The sequence below is a fragment of the Cryptotermes secundus genome, unplaced genomic scaffold, assembly GCF_002891405.2.
Source record: "Cryptotermes secundus unplaced genomic scaffold, Csec_1.0 scaffold35, whole genome shotgun sequence".
Taxonomy (NCBI): domain Eukaryota; kingdom Metazoa; phylum Arthropoda; class Insecta; order Blattodea; family Kalotermitidae; genus Cryptotermes; species Cryptotermes secundus.
The window spans coordinates 192,698-206,675 of NW_019730102.1; the positions used below are offsets into that span (position 1 = coordinate 192,698).

Sequence of the window (13,978 nt, forward strand, 5' to 3'; positions counted from 1 at the left end):
CAGAGATCATCACTGTGACACTACCAGTTAACATTGTAAAATATAAAAACATATTTTTGTTAGTAGTCATCTATAATACTCATTCATTTGGGAGTTCATTGATTTATTTTCAAACAGTGTCCATAATTTTCTCCAGTGATCCATATAAATCAGTCTTAATATAGAGATGTTGAAGTGTTCCAATGCAACACAGCTCCACTTCCACATTTCCAAGGCGTTGCTACTCTCACGTCCAGTTCTGCTACCCATTCATGTACCAAGTGTGTTTCTGTGTATTTTCTGCAGACTCAGACACATGAAATCTGTGAGATTGCAGAAGGTGTAATCAGGTTGTGTCGCGCATTCAGTGAGGAACTTTTTACGTAAATGTCGGACTGGATAAATAAATGCCACTGAGTACACTGTGCATAGACAGCCCACTTCATTTTCCTTCCATCATTTCCTATGTAATTTTCTGTTAGTTTGTAGTCTGTTAGTTCTGGATTTTTATTTTCAAATCAAGGCAACATAATCCTTTTCAAGTAAGATACATGCTTGGTTAAAAATCATCGCACAGGCAATAATGCAGTTCAGAAGACAGAACTATGGAACAGTTATTTGAAACCCCCTCACTCATGGAGCTGAGCCCTTCTTGAGAAGCTGCCAATTGTGCAGCTAGTCAAGAATTTCCCAGCATTTTATGGAACCCGAAGGTTCATTATCATGTTCACAGGAGCCCTCCACTGGTCCATATCTTGAGCCAGATCAATCCAATCCATACCATCCAATCCTATCTCTCTAAGATACATTTTAATATTGTCCACTCACCTACATCTTGGGTCACCCCAGTGGTCTCTTTCTTTCAGGCTTTCCCGCTAATGTCCTATATGCATACTTATTCTCTCCCATTCGGGCTACATGCCCACCTTATCCTCCTTGACTTGATCACTCTAATTATACTTGGAGAAGAGTACAAGATATGAAGCTCCTCATTATGCAGTTTTCTCCAGCCTCTCATCACTTCATCTCTCTTCAATCCAAATATTCTCCTCAACACCTATTCTCAAAAACCCTCAGTCTGTGTTCCTCTCTTAATGTCAGAGACCAAGTTTCACACCCATACAGAACCACAGGCAAAATTATAGTTTTGTATATTCTAATGTTTATGTTTTTGGACAGCAGATGCGAAGACAAAAGGTTCTGGACTGAATGGTAGCAAGCATTACCAAAATTCAATCTCCTCTTAATTTCCTCCTGAATCAGATTGTGATTTGTTATCTTCATTCCCATATATCTGAACTGTGCCACATTTTTAAAACATCTGTTACCTATCTTTATGTCATGATTTTGCCCTGAATTTTGGTGATGAGACAGCAACATATACTTAGTTTTCTCTGTGTTTTTTTGTAGACTAACCTCCTTACTAGCATCAGTTAAGTTTCTGTGTTTTTCTTTATGGTACCTATATTATCACCCAGTAGATTCACATCATCAGCATAGACTAACAGCTGATGTGTCCCGTTTAATTTCAGTCCCACCTGGTTTCTCTGGACCTTCCTAATGGCATATTCTAAAGCAAAGTTGAAAAGGACTGGCAATAAGGCATCTCTGTGTTTTAGACACCTTGGTTTCAAATAATTACATTTTGAAGAAATATTTAGAATTGTTTGGATATCTGATAATTATTAGACTTGTCTCTCCTCAATCTTAAAAGTTTAATTTTTTTTAATTGTTTGTTTTATAGTAGGACACCACATTTTGGATATGAGATAAATGAGATAAAACGTTGAGAAGGTTCCCTGATTCAGCTGATTTGAGATTGTGTATAATGACAGGTTTTCATTATAATAACAATTGAAAATTTCTTGACCAGCTGAATAAATGTCACTGAACTAACATTTAAAATGAAGATGCCAGTAGTCCTCTTTCCAGCACAGATAATACACAAACTGCGTAGTCTGGTAGACAGTTGAGACTTTTCAGCATGCAGCAGTGAACTGAGATTGTTCTGACAATTTAAATTAATAAATTTGTCTTACATTCTAAGAGAATTTAGTAATTTAGTTACACTTCCAACAGAACTTTATATCTTGTTCTACTCTTCAGAAGAAATTACATATACCTGGTGTGGTATAAAAAGAACTTTTTTCCATAAAAGAGTATTGAATTGTTGCATTACTTCAGTGTATCTACATCTGTTTCTAAAGGCACTTCCAAAAATTTCCTGAGTTTTATTTAGTTATTTTTCTGTGTGTGTAGCGTCCATGTTTCCAATGCCTTTTTCATATTCACACCATGTTATGAATATATGTTTTTAGACACTTATTCTGTACTTTCCTATACATCTTTGCCAATTTAGTTCCTTGTTTTCTTCTCATTTTGAAACTGGGTAAGTAACCTGTTCAATTGCCAGTCTTATATTCCTGTAGTCAGAGCAACAGTTGGATTGAACAAAATAGGCACCTCAGCTGGTATGACATTCATGGCTCTTTACCCATTTTCTCATGAAATTTATGCCTTTGTGTTTCTTATTATTTATTGTTTACTTGTAGTGCTGTAAAATGTCATTATTGTCTTTTAAATACCTTCCAGTATGCAACTACTGTTTCCCAAACATCTCCATAATTCTGTTATTTTTTGCCTGCATTCATGTACAAATTAATTATATCTCAAATTTTAATATACATTCCTTATTGAGTTAGGTCCTACACACCACAGTGAGAATTGAGCGTTACTACAGTGAAATTTGTTTCAGGCAAAACATGGATTACACAGAAACCAACCTTTATTAGAAACATTCTTCAGTCTTAAGAATGGAGGCAGAAAACCAATGTAAAATGATCTCTAATACATGGAAGATTGTCAATGTGGAAACAGAAATTAACAGAAAATAGCTTGAATATTTATTGTTTTCTTCCCATTTAATTTTCTTTATTATTGTGCTTCTTGGAATTCATTTGAGAAGGATAATAACCTGCCACAAATCAGAAAAAATTAAGCCCTACTCTTCATTAAGTATGTCCAGAATATGTATTTTAATGGAGTAAAATGTGTCTTTATGATTATTATTAAGATAAATTTGTAAATGTTGTATTTGACTAATTTGTTAATTACAGACTATTTAATGATACTGACACTGAAATGAAGAGAAATGAAGGGGTCTCATTCAGCACATTGTGAACCACTGATATGTTATGCTTTAGTGTCATGGTGCTTGATCCTGACATTGCATGTCTGAGGACAGCTGGCCAAGAGCTGTATTATTTTCAGCACTGTTGCTGTTACCCCTGAGTTGAAATGTGGGCTTCAGGCCTGTAGAAGCAGGAGACTTACAGTGAACTGTTATCCTCCAATTAAAATGTGGCTGTCAACCCTCTAATACTGGGAGATTTAAAATCTTTTCTCTTGACAGTAGAAGTTAAACTTACAGCACTGTAATGACCTTGCCAAAATTCAGAGGGAATAAATTTTACGAGAAAGTGTGGTATGTACAGAATATTTTGCTTCTGTTTTGTTGGCTGTACTTGTGCATGTTTTTGAACAGGCAACACACATAAATTTTTCCAACAGATTCCCAAGGAAAATTAACCAGGCGGGCGATTGCTTAATGAGCTTCCATCTCCATTGGTTGCAAAAATGTTATTCTCTGTCATATTTATGTAGTTGAAGAAAAAAGGGGTTTATTGACACTGTAATAGCTTCTTTTTGTAGTTTGCTTTCTGCAAGGTGTGGCTGTAAGTAATTTTTGTGTTAGTAGTATGGTTAGTACTGATTAATTTCAGGGTGCTTTATTGCAGTTCCATGGAGACTATAAACGTGTATAATAGTGAGATGTGGTGAACTTGATGCCTCTAACATATGAATACGTCTTGCTTCAGATTAACTACAATATTTTCATGCCACTGTCCTGTATGCCAGCATATGACCTATCCCATATATGTTACCAGTGTTGTGTGGATGGTACACTGACTGTACCTAAAACGGCTCTTGTTAGTTTAGCTTCATCCCATAAAGCAAAATTTCATAATAGTGCATTTAAATAATTCATGGCTACTTCCTACCCAATAATCACAGTTAGAAGAATCATAATATTCATGGCATCATCATCATAATCGTAATCATAATATCCAGCTCGAAACATGGCTGAATTGTTTTGATAATTTTCCTCAGACGCTTCAAGTGAGTACTGCAGTCAACCACAGCGTTCTGCCTCCCTCCTGAATCTGGGGCCATAACAATCTTTGAATCTTTCATTCAGTGATACACTAATTAAACCGGGATCGTGGGTTCGAATCCCACTCAGGGAATGGATGTTTAGTTTGTGTGTGTGTGTGTGTTTTTCTGTGTTTGTGTACAGGTGGAGGCCTTGCGACGAGCTGATCACCCGCCCAAGGAGTCCTACCGAATGTGTAAGATCTAGAAAAACCGAAATGAACGCAGAAGTTCATGGAGGTAGGCCTAGGCCCACTGGGGCTGTAGTGCCAAGGGGGAAAGAAAATACACTAATTAGTACAGCATCATTAGACCAACAATTTAATGGTATAATATTCTGAACTTGCTTCAGAGCAGAAGCAACATGTCAGTTTCTTAACCTTGGGCATAGAAGATACTTAAAATGCAGTTTTAGCTGTAACACTGCTAGATGCAAGATGATTACACACTGTTTATTAATTGGAATTACTGAGGCTTTGGACTTGTTCAACATCTGGTATTTTGAAGTGTTCATTAGATGGACATGATCAGAAAAACTCAGTAGTCCTGAGTGTTGTACAATGTCATCAGAACACTTCAAAATCAACCATTGATTAGGCACAATGTGACCATGACCAAAGTTAAGATAGTTTGGTCATCAAGGTTGTGACACTATAAGGTCTTTTGTACAGGTACAGGCGTTTTATGTAATTTCTGTCTTCTGGATTGAAGTGTGTAGGGTGAGGAACTGGCATGTATATGTAAGCACTTTGCATGGAAGATGGTCACTGATACCCACAAGGAAATGGAGCCCCAACCTAGTAGGAACCGTGGGTAAGAAAATTGTCTTTTTCACATACATGCTATGTTTTGTGTCACAATAGGCCATTTTCCTACCTACCAATCCCATTTGGCCAAGACTGGGCTCCATTTCCCTACCCCCTCCCAAGGATCCAAGTGACCACCCTCCAGGATAACCAAGCCAACTGCTTACTCTACACACTTCAGCCCTGAAAATAGAGGCAGTATGCTGCTCTGAAACATCAGTATCCACCTGCAAAGTTACATGGAATACAGCCTAGGAGACCACAGGTCAAACAGTCACTGCCGTGGAAACTCTAAAACTTAAATTTGATTTCAAAGTCTGAGAAATCATTTAGGTACCCTAAATCAGGATCAAGGTCATGGAATTTAGTCCACAAAGCTTTCAAATATATATCAGATGTGCTGCATACAAAACTACAAGTAGCTTGTCTGAATACAGTAAAAGATGTGATATCAAGCACTGGACGGTCTTGAAAGCTCTATTAACTGGAAATTGACTAATTGTGAATATGATGATTAAATGAATGAAATATAGGAATATTTTTTTCGTTGTATTGTGACATGTATCCCCATTGCTAGGCAATGATTCGGTAAACACATTCCTGCACAAGCCAACACACATGACAGTAGGATCTCTGTTGTTAGGCAGTAGCACGGTAAACACACTTCATCAACATTCCAGGCTGTATTTTCCATGGGGTCCATGCCAAAGGATTATAAAAGAACAGTCAGAAGACAACCAAGTATAGAAGAGTCACGTCAAGAAGAATAGAATTGAGTTTGAGACGTCAGCCTGCTGGGATATGAGCTTGGAATTGAATTGAGTTGGCAGTTGCAGAATAATGGCAAGAAGGGAATTAGACTGTGAAAGAAGACTTCATGTGTGATTTGAAGTGACAGTGAAACTGTTGTAAATCCATTGCCAGGACATGACCAGTGAAGACTGCGAACCCTTGTGTGTGTGCAGCGGTGAACTATAAAGTGTGTAGCAATATTACCTGTAGTTCTGAGACGTGTATGTGAATGAGGTGTCAAAAAATCCAATCATCTAACCAAAACCTGTCTTACAAGTCACGAAACCACTATTTTTCATGACAGTATGTACACTGTGTTACATAAGTAGTGGTAAAAAGGAACTAGAAAGTGTGGCAGTGAAAACAGGACAGGATATCAAGTGACAAATTAAATGATAGGTCTGTCCCTGAGGTTGATAGGTACACTGAGATACACGTTGGATATCTGGAAAACTGCCATATCCAGCAACCCTTAGGGCCCAGAGGTGCCAAATATTGATACTTTTACTGTACTTCATTTTGTATATACTTACTACATGTGTCCTTATGTATCCTTTTGAATTAAAGAAATTATGTTGGGCATTTTATATTTTAATTAACTAAATTCAGCAAATGCAATAGGCCATGAATCATTTGCTCACTTACTCACAGTTTCCTTCAGTAGTGTCCAACAGTATAGAAAGGTTCACTTTATCCTCAGTACTCTGTACTTGTAGTTCTGACCTGAAAGTATGGTGTCGATGAACATCGTAGGAAATGCAGACGTGGTTGGAAGCTGAGCCTTATCAGGTCACTTACGCTTGATCCCTCTTAGAAGGGTCACCCGTATTTTCACCTGAAAATGGAAAGAGATCCAGTTTATGAAACATTCTGTTCCCTTCAGAACACAAGATGTTGAATAAAGTCCAGAAATCCAGTAATACTGAGATTCCTTTAGCAACCTAAAAAATATAATTAAAATTTTAATTTTGATATTTTATGCATTGTAGTTATACCTGCATGAGATGAAGAATCAGTAGAATACTGTTGAGAATGGCTAATGCCTTGTGACAGCTTTGCATAAGATTTGATATAGTATAATATACAGTATTTGCCTGTTCTCTTGCTGCTTGGTGCATCACATCAAAATGCCGCGGTGTAAAAATTCAAGACAATTTTGTGCATGAAATTATGCTGTCTACAAAACTCAAAGGAAAAACTTGATTTCTTGACTTGTATGTAAATATGCATCATATGAACGTAAAAACAAATGCTATAGAACAGTGGTTCTCAAACTGTGGGGCCCGAAGGGCTTGAAAGGGGAGCACAGCATACTTACCTACTGATAAAAATTAAAACTGCCCTAAATCAATTAGAAAAGTAACAAAAACTAAAATTCCATATAGAAAATCTTTTGATGAGTACAGGCTTTAATTATCATGAATTTCAAAATAACTAATAATTATTCTCTTTACCGGCAATTATAAAATGCATATGCAAGAGACAGCGTTGATAGTTCGGCAGCAGCCACATCCTCTTCCAGGCGGCACTGTACACGCGCAGGTGAAAGCAGCGACTTATGTCATCTCATTGGCGCCTGTTGGGCAGGGAGCAGGCAGTTTGTCGCCACACTCAATGGTGATCAACGGGTATGCCTGTTTGATGTTGTGTTCTTATGCATTCAACGTTTCAGTGCAGTTGTGCTGATTTGTTTACCTTTTGAAATTGATTTGATTATGAACATTGATCATGAAGCGTTTCCTGGTTAGTGGTAGAAATGAAGACCCCAGTGCTCCTTCAACTACTGGGAAAGAAGCTACTTGGAGTGTGAAAACAAGGCTTTTCTGCTTTGGCAGCTATAAAGTCAAAGTATCGTTCAAGGCTAAATATTGCTAAAGAAATTAGAGTGGCCATTTCTGATATTACACCACGTTTTGATAAACTTTGTTCTCAAAAGCAGGCCCATCCATCACACTGAACTTTGACATTTAAATGTTTGATTTTCTTTGCAGAAAAAAAAATGAAATACTTGTTAGTTAAATATCGTTTCATTTTAATACATATTTTGGTTAATTGCGAGTGTTAAAACTAATTTTTATTGTAGGCCTAATATTGTGATACTTTAATTTTGAGTAAGAAAACTGCTAAATAGTATGTAGAAAAACACAAAATAAACTGAGTAAAATGTCAAACATACCATGACTTCTATTTTGATGAGAAAAAACAGGCTGGGGGTCTGAGAGTATTTTCTCTTGTCAGGGGGGGGCTCAGAGGTAAAATGTTTGAGAACCACTGCTATAGAACAAGAGAACATGTAATTGAGTGGAGAATAATTTCTTGGCATCTTTTTAACTTTTTCACAAACCTACAAGATTAATCATAGTTTGTAATTACTTGTCTAGTGCTTTATATTGGCATACATAGTATACATGCTTAATTTGCAAAAAAGAATTTCAATTGAGGAAACTTGTGTAGTGAAATATATTGTGAAATTATCTAAGTTGATATTCAAATAATTGTTGAACAAATGAGTAGCGCGTAGGGAGGAAGATAAAATGTCTGGTGCAAAATCCATTTACCTTGTAATTTGATCACTCATTACACTGCAGGATCATAGAACTTCCTTTTTAATGGTAATAGAAAGACTTTAGTCACATTTTTCTTGTGGGGTAGATTAGTTTCTCATTTTATTTAGACATTTTTCTTTCTTTATTCCATGGGTATTATTTAATGGTGCTTTGCAGTGGTGAGACGATATAGTGTCAGATGGTATGCTGATAAAACCCTGATGAGTTGGAAATGGTTTGGAAGGAAGCAGTCATGGCCTCAGTCAGGATAGGTAGTGTCCTGGCCAAGTTTTGAACCAAGCACCTCCAAAATAAAAGTCCAGAGCATTACCACTAGACCAACCCATTCAGTTTGTTGGGATGTAGTGTTAATTAACCAGCATTCAGCCCTGTTCTGGTGTGAGTGGATTTTGCAGGATACTGTTTAATTACAGGAAGAACAATACACCCCCCAGTGACCCTATATATACAAGGTGTGTCCCAAAAGTCATGAAGTATATTTCTTTCCCGTGCTCCTACTGGTCGGAGCGCGCTGGAACCGGTTGGGATAGGGGCGGGGGATGTCTTTAGCTTCACAGCGCACCCAAGGTCAGTCTGCTCGAGCATCAGAGGCATCAGTATCGCTGATTTAGTGCACCTGTGTTTTGTGACCACGTCACGGCGCGCGATGGTGGATACTTTCGAACAACGTTGGGCGGTCAAGTTCTGCACAAAGCTCAACAAAAAAGCTGCCGAAACTCACGAACTGCTTAAGCAAGCCTACGGGGAGTCTGCTCACACCTCGGCTTCCCCGAAACCGAAGAAGGCGAAGATGAGCAAATCCAAAGTGAAAACAATGCTCATCATCTTTTTCGACGCCAAGGGTGTTGTCCACAAAGTTTTTACCCCAAGGACAGACCATCAACGCTCCCTACTACGTGGATGTTCTAGAAAGATTAAGGAAAAGGGTCATCCGCGTGCAAAAAGACATCACCGTTAACTGGCGGCTGCTTTATGACAATGCACCCAGCCACACGTCTCTGCTCGTCCGTGAGTTCCTGGCGAAGCACCATGTGGCAACACTGCCGCAGCCACCCTACAGCCCCGACCTAGCTCTGGCCGACTTCTTTTTGTTACCGAGGATCAAGACTGCACTCAAAGGACGCCATTTTAAAGTATTTAGGCTATCCAAGCGGCCGTGACAACAGCTTTAAATGAGGTTCCTGTCGAGGCCTTTGAGGGGGCATACCAGGCATGGGAGAGTTGGTGGAAAAAATGTGTAGATGCTCATGGACAGTACTTTGAAGAATATTAAGACTTTGTACCGATATCATCAATAAATTAAAAAAAAATATATATATATATTTCATGACTTTTGGGACACGCCTTGTATGTATTCTGATCTACTGAAAGCTTCATTGCATAAATCTTTAAAGAAGCTACCAAAATTGCTGTTAGATTCAGCCTCTCAGAATTAAGGTGGTAATACTATTTTGTGGGTTTTCTGCAACAGTGACCTTGTTATCTTTCCATGTATAGCAAATCATTGATTTTCCATGTCTCATGAGAAGTGGCATCATATGGCGGTATCATTCTTCTTTTATTGTGATGTCCAGTTCTCTAGTAAAATTTTACCATTGAATTTTTGTTTTGTCTTGCCTGGGATCTTTTGGAAAAATCTGAAACATGGAATGACATATTCAGAATTTAAAATGAATCTGCCTTTCATGCTTCTAACAATTTCAGAAGAAAGGAAAACACTGTTATTTTTTTGTTTTTATATGGATCGGATGAAGCAGTAATACAGATGTAATGACTTAAGCACGAATTTTTACTATGTAGATACTTGTAAGTATATTGTAATAATATTAAAAATTATGAAAGGTTGAGAAACGTGAAGAATCATTTGCTAATAAAACTAGAGCAAGAGTAATCATCTTTGCCATTAGAAGCTACTCATTTGTGTCAAAATTGGCAGAATTGAACTTGCTAGAAGACCATAATATGAATCTTCTTAACTGTGAAGACCTCACATCTTATTCAAGCAAATAATGTTATGTGTTTTGAGTTTCCTTACTGGAAATCACCTATTCTCATCACTCACTCACTCACTCACTCACTCAGAGGCCTTCTTGAGAAGCCGCCAATTTTACAGCTACTCAAGAAATTCTCAGCATTTTATGGAACCCAAAGGTTCATTACCATGTTCACAAGGGCCCTCCACTGGTCCATAACCTGAGCCAGATTAATCCAATTCATACCATACCATAGCATCCCATCCTCTCTCTCTAATATCCATTTTAATATTGTCCACCCACATATATCTTGGTCTTTCTAGTGGCCTCTTTCCTTCTGGCTTTCCCACTAATATCCTATATGAATTCCATTTCTCCCCCTCTTCATGCTACATGCCATGCCCATCTCATCCTACTCGACTTGATCATTCTAACTGTACTTGGAGAAGAGCAGAAGTTATGAAGCTCCTCATTAAGTGGTTTTCTCCATCCGCCTGTCACTTTATCTCTCTTTAGTCCAAATAATCTCAACACCCTGAGTCTATCAGAGACCAAGTTTCACACCCATGCAGAACCACAGGCAAATTTATGGTTTTTTATATTCTAATTTTCATGTTTTTAGACAGCAAACAAAAAGTCAAAACGTTCTGAACTGAATGGTAGCAGAACATGATGCATGAACATATTTCAAGAACACAGTTTAACTTCAGCAGCAGTCATCACCTAAATTCAGTCTCCTGTTAATTTAATCCTGAATCAGGTTTTGATTTGTTATAGTCATTCCCAAATATCTGAACTGTACCACATTTTCAAAACATCTGTTAGCTGTCCTTATGTCATGATTTTGCCATGCATACCGGTGACGAGACAGCAACATATACTTAGCATTCTGTGTGTTTACTTCTAGACCAACCTCCTTACTAGCATCAGTTAAGGTTTGTGCATTTTTCTTTATGATATCTTTATTATCATCCAGGAGATTCACATCATCAGCGTAGACCAACAGCTGATATGTCCCATTTAATTTAGGCCCACCTGGTTTTCGTGGACCTCCCTAATGGTATATTCCAAAGCAAAGTTGAAGAGGAGTGATGATATAGCATCTCCCACCCCCCCTTTTTTCGTAGGAAAATTATGAGACAAACGTTTATCCATATGGACTTTACTGTACATTTCATTTAAACACATTTTATTCACCTACCTAGCTTCATGGGTACCCCAAACTCTGTGAGAATATTGTACAATACTTCCCTCCTAACTGAAACATAGGCTTTCTTGAAGTCTACAGGTAGCTGATGTACTGTCTTATTGTACTCCCATTTTTTCTCCAATATCTGACAAATGCAAAAATCTGAGCAGTATTTGATGTGTTATGTCGAAACCCACACTGATGATCTTATTCTCATGAAGTTCAAAATCAAGAATTTAGAAAAAAATATTCATGCTATAAAAACTTTTCTTCACCTGTCTTCTTTGTCTCCCAGTTCATACATTTATGATCATTGGCAGATAATACTACTGTCAAAGTTGGCAGATTCAAATTCTACCAGAAACATAATCTCTGAGGGTTCGTTTTGTGTATGTGTGTGTGTGTGTGTGTGTGTGTGTGTGTGTGCATGAACACATTTGAGAAACACAATTTCACAGCAGCTGCATTATGGTCAGCACCTGTCCAGTTGTCCCGTTACTATGTGTATATAAACACTTTGGGCCTGGCTTATTCAGGCTTAAGAATGCCTGTTGCTTTCTTCCCTTCTTCCTCTCAGCCAGTATTGAGAAGCTAACTTTTGAATCTTCTGTTTTGTATCCTTTTGAGGTATTAAACCCTTTGTTTCCTGTAATTGCAATTCTTTTCTGTCATTTATAAATTTGTAGTCAATTTGTGATATCTTCCTTCTTTATCTTGTCAAAATGGATATGCTCTTTAACTGTTCTTATAAATTTGGTTTTAGCTGCCTATGTTGTATTTAGATCCCATATATCTAACATCCAGACTTAATTTAGGCAGTTATGATGGCAGTGGCTATTAAGATTATGGTCTTCAGGGATGTGATGCCATGTAGCACTGTCATTACTTTGTAAAACTTCAATTCCATCTCTATTCTTGTCTTTTCTTTTAAAGTCCTTAGTAGGGTATGTATAGAGTTATGACAACTAATTTTTTTATCTTTCTTATGCTTTAGCTGGTTGTATTTCATGTATTTAATTTTGCCATAGATAGATGAGCAACGGTTTACTTGTTGTGTTCTGTGCCAATATGTATTGAAATTGCAGTGCTTTATATTTTATAGTTGAGCTTCTTGAAGTGTATTTATGCATGGGTTGTGTTGTCAGACTAACTAATTTTGTGTTGCATGATGTGGTTGTCGTGGTATTGGGTATGTGTTCCATAGAAACATCTCATTGAGGCCAGACTCTACTGGAGTGAAAATACAAGTGCCTTCAACGAGGATAATCCCACAGTAAGTATACAGGAACATTATCCTGGTTAATGCAATGAACGGAAACATAATAGCAAATAATTAAAGGATTTAAATCACCTAGCTGTTACTTAATGGTACTGGAAAGTTGTGAGCTCAGTAAAGGAATGTCTGTCTGCTAGAAAAGCAGTCTGTATGGCAGCTTGTAACAGCATCACTTGGCAGCACAAAATATCGTCCCTCCAGCAATAACATGGTCATAATTAGACAAGTCAAATGCAGTGTTCTCCTGTCATAAATTCCATATGCCGTTTTACAGCACTTTAATAAATGAATCAGGTTGCAGTCATTGTTTTTGTCACCACCACTGCCACCGCCACCACCAACTGAACTTTACAGCCATTCAATACTTCTCTCAGAATATTTCATTTCGGCAGTTGCAGATAACATTTGCTATAAGTATCAGTTGAACCAATCACAACCGTGACCACATCTAAGATGGTTGTCTCTGAAACATGAACTTGAATTTAACAAGTTTATCACTAAAACAAAAATACTTACACTAAACCATATTCAAGACAGGATATAGCATTTTAAATAATAATTTGATTATAATTACAGCAGAAACTACAGAACCACTTTCTTTTTGTATGTAGACGAGGCAGCCCATTTTTGTGCAGCTTCTTCAGGCTGCATTTCGAATGTCACAGTGCACATGGCTTGGAGCATCACAGCGCTTTAATGTGGAGAACTGTGTTCGTACTCTCTCTGAAGTTGGTAAGTTCCCATGTGCAGAACTGTGTTCATATTCTCTCTGAAGGTGGTAAGTTCCCATGTGCAGAACTGTGTTCATACTCTCTCTGAAGTTGGCAAGTTCCCATGTGCAGAACTGTGTTCATACTCTCTCTGAAGTTGGTAAGTTCCCATGTGCAGAACTGTGTTTGTGCTCTCTCTGAAGTTGGTAAGTTCTCATTTGCAGAACTGTGTTCATACTCTCTCTGAAGTTGGTATGTTCCCATGTCCAGAACTGTGTTCGTTCTCTCTCTGAAGTTGGTAAGTTCCCATGTGGAGAACTGTGTTCATACTCTCTCTGAAGTTGGTAAGTTCCCATGTGGAGAACTGTGTTCATACTCTGTCTGAAGTTGGTAAGTTCCCATGTGCAGAACTGTGTTCATACTCTCTCTGAAGTTGGTAAGTTCCCATGTGCAGAACTGTGTTTGTACTCTCTC

At 37.8% G+C, this 13,978-nt stretch overlaps 1 protein-coding gene across 5 annotated transcripts in view; it reads left to right on the forward strand.

Moving 5' to 3' along the window:
* The window catches only part of LOC111865978 (inositol 1,4,5-trisphosphate receptor), a gene marked incomplete at its 3' end in the record, with an annotated part of 252,641 nt that overhangs the window by 145,675 nt on the left and 92,988 nt on the right, over window positions 1-13,978 (forward strand). For 3 of the 5 annotated variants that reach the window (XM_033752056.1, XM_033752058.1, XM_033752057.1), the window contains 1 exon segment: window positions 13,406-13,526. In XM_033752056.1, the coding sequence (XP_033607947.1) occupies window positions 13,406-13,526 (121 nt within the window). 5 annotated transcript variants of the gene reach the window in all.